Source organism: Notothenia coriiceps, unplaced genomic scaffold, assembly GCF_000735185.1.
Source record: "Notothenia coriiceps isolate Sejong01 unplaced genomic scaffold, NC01 NC01_scaffold00035357, whole genome shotgun sequence".
In the NCBI taxonomy this organism is placed as follows: domain Eukaryota; kingdom Metazoa; phylum Chordata; class Actinopteri; order Perciformes; family Nototheniidae; genus Notothenia; species Notothenia coriiceps.
The window spans coordinates 307,705-314,179 of NW_011368058.1; the positions used below are offsets into that span (position 1 = coordinate 307,705).

The window sequence follows — 6,475 nt, forward strand, 5'->3', positions numbered from 1 at the left end:
ACACTAGTTCTACAGCTAAATCTTGCAGCTAATCACCTGAGGTGCAGTTTCTCCAGGTTAGCGTCTGCCAGCTCATCGTTGGCCCTCTGATGAATATCCCTTTGTGTTTCTATTTTGTGGTCGTCTGACAGACCGTCAACTTTGTGGATGAACACCTCAAAGTTGATGTCTGGATTCACTTTGTAGGCTCTGGATACGGTGAGATGCAACCGCTCGAGAGCCTCGACGTAGTCATCCTGAAGAGAAATAAAAAGAGACGTGTTTCTTCATGTCACACAGGAAGCCTTTAGAAACCTGCAAAGTTCTTCTCTTTTATCCCACCTGAGCATCAATGACAAATATCAAAGCGCCCGTTCCCTTGAAGATCATCTCACTGTCAAACGTGGGGTCCAAGAAGTCCACCTGGCCAGGAAAGTCCCAGATCTGGAAGTTGACAAAGGAGCTGCCGGAGATGTCGTCCTTGTAGATTTTGTTGGTGCTCTCCAGGAACAGCGTCTCGTTGGGGGACATCTTGTGGAAAACAACCTGGTCAGAGGAGAAGAGGATTAAGGTCAATCTCTTGATTTCTGCTTTCATTTATTGTCCTTGATATTAAGTTTATGTGATTGGTTTGGAACTACGTGCTACTTCTGTTCATTTGTAAATAAACACCTATTCCAAGTCTGTCCATCCTGGTTCTATCAAATAGCTTTTCCCTGAGTTTCTGACTTTTTGGGGGATTTATTGCAGGATATGTGTATTATTTCTAGCCAGGGGGCTCTAATAAACTGGAAGCTTGTTTAACCTACCACAATGCATCATACATTCTTAAGTCATCCTATGTTTTGTATTTGAAAGCCTAATTTGTAGTATTTAGCTCATATAACTCTCAAATAGTTGTGGTGGAAGTATCAGTCTAGCAGTAAGCAGATTGACTTACTGTTGCACTACAACTACTTCTAGGGGCACTAACATTAATGAAATGTGTAGAACGTGTATATTTTAAATGCATATATTCCCTACCTTCTGAATTGATGACTTCCCGCTGCGCCTCAGTCCCATCAGCAGGATCCTGGGTTTGTCAGCTGATGTGGAGCAGTTATCCTCCAGATCCTGCTCCTCTGCCCCGTACCCAAAACTTTTGGGAAACGACCCCACAGCATCATAACTGCCCGCTAACGTGGGGTCCTCGTACTGAATAGACATCCTGTCCTTTTCTCTCCGGCCTACTCTTTGTTCTTTTAGATGTGCTGTCCTTAGTTTAAGTTTTAGCTAACTGGCTAATAAATCCGGACAGGAATGTTGTTGATTTTCACGACGAACTAGCATGGCAAGCTAATTAGCTAGCAGCTGTCACCGCCGTGTTTATATAAAAACGCCAAGTCAGGCGGACACGTAACCACACGGGGTTTAAAATAAAAGTTACCAAGAGGTTAAATAACCATAATATCGGTAGAAATGTGGGTAACGCAGTTTACAAAACAGACAGGATTAGTAACAAGAAAAAGGCTAGTCACAAGTTAGACGCCTCTTGAAGCTGATTGGCTGTTCTCCCTAAACATAGTCATGTGACAAACAAAAGCAGGAAGAAAACACAAGCGGTGAGTAATGTTTTTTGGACATTTAGGGTGTTTTAAAACCTTATATATTGCTTTTAAACTTAAAGCTCCATGCTTTTAACGTTATGTTGATTTTCAAAATTCTACATATTTAAAATTCTGCAATTGCATGTTTAAAATTGTAATTATTTATTGGCTTATTTGATGTTAACCTCTTTGATTAGTAAGTTAGCTTGTCCATGCTAACTTCCGCAATGAGTCATTTAAATTGCCTTTATGTTTTGAAAGTACGTTATAAGGTCTAATTCCGTGTCTTAGTTTTGTGGCTTTTGCTGATAGATCTGAAACAGTCCATGTGCAGTTATAATGAAGTGAACGCATTGAAGATAATAGGAAATGCTGCTGTCAGCTTAGTTTCTGACTGTCACATGACTGCTACAGAGCATTTCAGCAACATTTAGTTATCCCAAATTGGGAGTAAATCCTTAAAAGTGAGTAATTCAGGAATAATTGTAGGTTTACCTAATTTGTGAGAACAAGGAAGTATTTCTAAGTGTTGTTACATTGTTACAGAAAAATGAATAATAAGCCATTCTTATTAAAAGAAGATGCTCCTGTTGTCTTGCGGTGTTATGTTTTGATAAAGTAGTACAACATTAAAAAAGGGAAATATGTATTACATATTTCACAACATAAAAATGCAAAATTCAACCCCTCATGTGTTTGTTTAAAGGTCCAGAATGAGAGAAGCCCTCCTGTGTTTCCTCCTGGCGGCTCCAGTGCTGCTGGTTGCCGGAAGCCCAGTTTATAAATCCGACAATGGGACCGTACCACTGGTGATCTGGCATGGGATGGGTGAGTGACGGTGCTGCTGCCCATTCTTACACTGAAATAATACAAAATGACATTAAGGAGCTGTCTTATCAACCTTCCTGTGGTATAATTTGATCTGTTTATGTATCCCTTTAGATCCAGTTTCCCCCTTTAATTCTGTAACATATCTTTTAAGTTTAAAAAAAAATCTTATTATTTTCATATTTCATATCAGCTTGTTCCAGCTCTTTAATGAAGCTACAAGGTGTTAAAACTAAGGGACATATTATACAAATACAAATCTCATATCATCTCTACTAAAGATGAGTCTGGCTATACAATGAACATATTTAAGCATTTCCTTTGTGTTACAATTCTAAGACTTTACAAGAGACTAAATAAAGCTCCTGCTCTTGCTTTGAAGACTTAAACAATCAGTTTCTTGAGCCTCTGACTTATTTCACAACATAAAGGGAAAGGGAAAGGTAAAGGTGAGTGCTGTGATAAGTGAAAGCAAATAAAACCCAACTACCACTTCTTTATAGACTTTAAATTCAAACTGACTGACCAGACCTATGATGTGAGCAAGGTGTGTTGTGCAGGCTCAAAGTTAAACTTAGAACTTGCATACTGTGGAAGTGAAAAAAAAAACACTTCTCCTTCAACAAGAATGGCCGGTTCCTCTGAGGTCAAGTTCTACACACAATTATGATTCCACTTAAGCTCCTCCATGTTTTAACAGCAGAACATTCTTCTGTGTGTTTCTGAAAAACGTCCTGTGTTTACGCACTGCTTCCTCATGAGCAATACACTCTGTATTATTATTATTTTTGTGAGTCAATGTGAGCTAAATATCTTGAATTCTAATAAAGGAAATGTTTCTGTGTCCACCAGGCGACAGCTGTTGTAACCCGCTCAGCATGGGGGCCATGAAGAAGATGATCGAGGAGGAAATCTCTGGCATCTACGTGCTCTCACTGATGATTGGGAAGAATGTCGTTCAGGTACTTAAACACTTCCCCAGCCACAACCAACCCCCTTACAAAGGAACTTATAATATTAAAGGAAATATTATTGAATATCTCTCTGTTCTGTCAATTCGTTGGTTTTTTTGGAGCTAATTTGACATGTTTTATAAATATTATATTGTTTTTTTGTGTGTTTCTCAAGCTATAAAATAGATTCCCTATAGTTTTGTAACTCCTAACTTATAAATTCATAATGTATTTTTATATCAAATAGAAAAAACTTCCTTTATTCCTCTTGTACAAACAAATACATCTGAACATATAATAATAATAAAAATAAACGTACTTCTACTACTACAAATACTAATGCAAAAATTAACTTTGCTTTTATAGGAATTTTAAAAAGCGCTTACAAGGTGTTTTACAAAATACAACGCTTTACAACACAAGTATAGAGAACAAAAGAACATTTCAAATACAATCACACAGAGAAAATGCAATAAAAACATTTAAAAACAACGTATGATGTGTTTAACCATCACATGTGAATCGAACAATCATAGTGGGATGAATACATCCCCCTGACGTGTGAGGATTCCCACCCTGTGATATTTGCAATGCCAGTGGCACAGGTTACATCAGAAAAGGAACTCTTTTACAACTTCACGGTGTCATTTTTCAGCGTTAATATTCATAGAAAACCTGCATGACTCTGCTTTGATCTGTCGTGACACCGTGAAGTCATCTCTCCGCGTTTCTCCTCAGGACGGTGCTCGTTTTCTTCGTCTTAATCTGCCCGTCATGCTCTGAACTTTTCATATTCCCCCTCCTGCAGGACACAGAAAATGGGTTTTTCCTGAATGTGAATGAGCAGGTGTCCATGGCGTGCAGTCAGCTGGCCCAGGACCCCCAGCTGAAGGGAGGGTACAACGCCATGGGCTTCTCCCAGGGGGCGCAGTTTCTGTACGTAACTGCTGTCCTGCACACTTGATGGTTTTTAAATTCATGTGGTAGACATTTAGCTAATTCTCTGTTTTTGTGTGAAGTTTCCTTCTTGTCTGCAGAAGGAATTATTGTAAAAATAGCAACATCATCAAGAAAAGCTTTTGTGAGAGAATCAGGAAGCTTGGTTTTGATACTTCCTGGTTCCTCTTTTTCTAGGAGAGCCGTGGCTCAGCGCTGTCCCTCTCCACCAATGAAAAACCTGATCTCTGTCGGGGGCCAGCACCAAGGTAACATCATTAAAAAAAAAACATTTAAAAAAACCCAGCTCACTTCCCTTGGCATAGCTGCTGCTGCAAACCATTTCTGTTTCTTTTTGTGTTTACTGATCACACAGAGTTAATGAATGGATACATCTATATAACGTGTTGGAGTCGCATGTAATAATACAATCCCTAAAATATTGCTATTATGCTTTTAGTATATAACACAATCTCTATTATACTTACCAATCAACAATACATGGGTACACTTACTGGTGTCATCTTTGTTTTCAAAGTCAGATACATTTTCTTTGTCTGGCAAAGAGCTCCATTGTTGTCTCAAAACTATAAAAAGGCACCAGTGAGTCACACAGACATGAGGCAGTGTAGTTTATTTGTAATACTGCAAACATTGTCCTGCTCCTGTAAATAGTCACCACATGTATATACCGGTACATTAAAACAGCTTTCTCCTACGTGAGTTACATTTGCAAAAACATTGGAATGAAATACAAATTGGTCAAGTGGTGTAGCAGTGATTGTTTTATCCCAATAATACTCACGTTTCAAAGTTCATTCTTGATAATGAAACAGTTCTCAACACAAAGGTCACTTTATTAGCTTTACTGACCTTTGGATAAAAGCACATGATCTTACTCAATGTATTTTATCAGTGCTGCTCTGACCAAATACATTTAGTCAGTCATTTCTTTGTGAGCACTTGAAGGACTTCTCCATGTTGAACCACTGTTTTATTTTCAGATCCTCTAGTGTTAAAGGTCACCTGTTATGCAAAATCCACTTTTTTATGTCTTTTATATATAAAACATGTGTCTGAGATTCTGGAAGTTTCAGGAAAAAAAAAATTCACACACTTTCTGTCCTGATCCATTTATATAAAAACCTGTCTGAAAATGAGCTGATCAGATTTTGGCCACTTTATGATGACATAACGATGTTTTGTCTTGTGTAACCATTAGCCAATCAGCAACCAAGGTAACCAAATGTCTCTCAGAGGGGTGTGGGGAGGGGCTCCTTATTTTCATCTAAAGTGACAGACAGAGAATCAGCACTTTGGAAACAGGGCTGAAACAGAGGGGATTATGGGTAATGCTGCAATGATCTGTTTGGTGTTCGGAGCCAAACACTTCAGAGACATGTTTTGATGAAAAACCGTATAATAGGGGACCTTTAACCAAAATGAACGTGTATCGCAGGTCCTCCAGGACATGGGTCTGCCCACAGGAGTGGAAGTGAAGACTGAGTCGATAAAATCGGAGGAGGTGGTCGTAGCGGTCACTGTGGAGGAAGTGAAGCCGGTGATAACGCCCATCGAAGCTCCCAGCTCTTCCCCAGCAGCCGCCAACGCAGACGGCAGTGAAGCTGTAGAGGTACACCACTGTGGGCATGAAGAGGGGCTTCTTTTGGGGGGTGGGGGGGTGTGCACAACATGTGACTGACCTGGTTTCTAAACTGTCAGACTGCTCGCCAACAGGGACCGATACTCACTAAACACGGGAAAAACCCCGTGATGGAGCTGAACGAGAAGCGCCGCGGCCTGAAGTACGAACTCATCTCGGAGACGGGAGGAAGCCACGACAAACGCTTCGTCATGGAGGTGGATATCGACGGGCAGAAGTTCCAGGGCACCGGGTCCAATAAGAAGGTGGCGAAGGCCTACGCTGCTCTGGCTGCTCTGGAGCGGCTCTTTCCAGAGGGCGCTATGGCCGAGGCTGCCAAAAAGAAAAAAGGACCACCAATGGTAAGCTCCCTGGAAAAATCACATCAAGGTGGAATTTTTAAATCAAAGTATGGGTAATAATAATATATTACACGGTTTGTATTGTATAATGTTTCAAATTAAGGCTTTTATTGTCATGTGTGCATAGCTACGGTGTAGATATGTCAATGAAAATCTTAGGTGGCGGCGAATAATCGATTAATATTCGCC

At 40.0% G+C, this 6,475-nt stretch overlaps 3 protein-coding genes across 3 annotated transcripts in view; 2 read left to right on the plus strand and 1 right to left on the minus strand.

Annotated features, from left to right (window-relative positions):
- On the minus strand, positions 1-1,488 carry LOC104962781 (ras-related GTP-binding protein C-like). Its single transcript, XM_010791282.1, has 3 exons — positions 1,003-1,488; positions 322-525; positions 1-236 (listed from the first exon to the last, which is right to left on the minus strand). Exons 1-3 carry the CDS (start codon positions 1,183-1,185, stop codon positions 33-35), a joined length of 591 nt encoding a protein of 196 aa, XP_010789584.1. The 5' UTR covers positions 1,186-1,488; the 3' UTR covers positions 1-32.
- Positions 1,489-1,530: 42 nt separating this feature from the next.
- LOC104962782 (palmitoyl-protein thioesterase 1-like) lies at positions 1,531-4,679 on the plus strand. Its single transcript, XM_010791283.1, has 5 exons — positions 1,531-1,580; positions 2,272-2,393; positions 3,246-3,355; positions 4,155-4,282; positions 4,481-4,679. Exons 2-5 carry the CDS (start codon positions 2,279-2,281, stop codon positions 4,662-4,664), a joined length of 537 nt encoding a protein of 178 aa, XP_010789585.1. The 5' UTR covers positions 1,531-1,580; positions 2,272-2,278; the 3' UTR covers positions 4,665-4,679.
- A 1,040-nt stretch (positions 4,680-5,719) lies between these two features.
- Positions 5,720-6,475, plus strand: part of LOC104962795 (ras-related GTP-binding protein C-like) — a 4,073-nt gene continuing 3,317 nt past the window's right edge. The window contains exons 1-2 of the mRNA XM_010791295.1: positions 5,720-5,915; positions 6,005-6,286. Coding sequence (XP_010789597.1) covers positions 5,754-5,915; positions 6,005-6,286 — 444 coding nt within the window. The 5' untranslated portion in view covers positions 5,720-5,753. The remainder of the gene's footprint in view (positions 5,916-6,004; positions 6,287-6,475) is intronic.

Excerpts from the sequence above, each read along its gene's own strand:
- LOC104962781 (XM_010791282.1), bottom strand. The coding sequence starts at position 1,185 with ATGTCTATTCAGTACGAGGACCCCACGTTAGCGGGCAGTTATGATGCT. Across the intron at positions 526-1,002 it reads GGAAGTCATCAATTCAGAAG|GTTGTTTTCCACAAGATGTC; the intron begins GTAGGGAATATA and ends TCCTCTGACCAG. Across the intron at positions 237-321 it reads TATTTGTCATTGATGCTCAG|GATGACTACGTCGAGGCTCT; the intron begins GTGGGATAAAAG and ends ATTTCTCTTCAG.
- LOC104962782 (XM_010791283.1), top strand. The coding sequence starts at position 2,279 with ATGAGAGAAGCCCTCCTGTGTTTCCTCCTGGCGGCTCCAGTGCTGCTG. Across the intron at positions 2,394-3,245 it reads GGTGATCTGGCATGGGATGG|GCGACAGCTGTTGTAACCCG; the intron begins GTGAGTGACGGT and ends TGTGTCCACCAG. Across the intron at positions 4,283-4,480 it reads TCCCAGGGGGCGCAGTTTCT|GAGAGCCGTGGCTCAGCGCT; the intron begins GTACGTAACTGC and ends CTCTTTTTCTAG.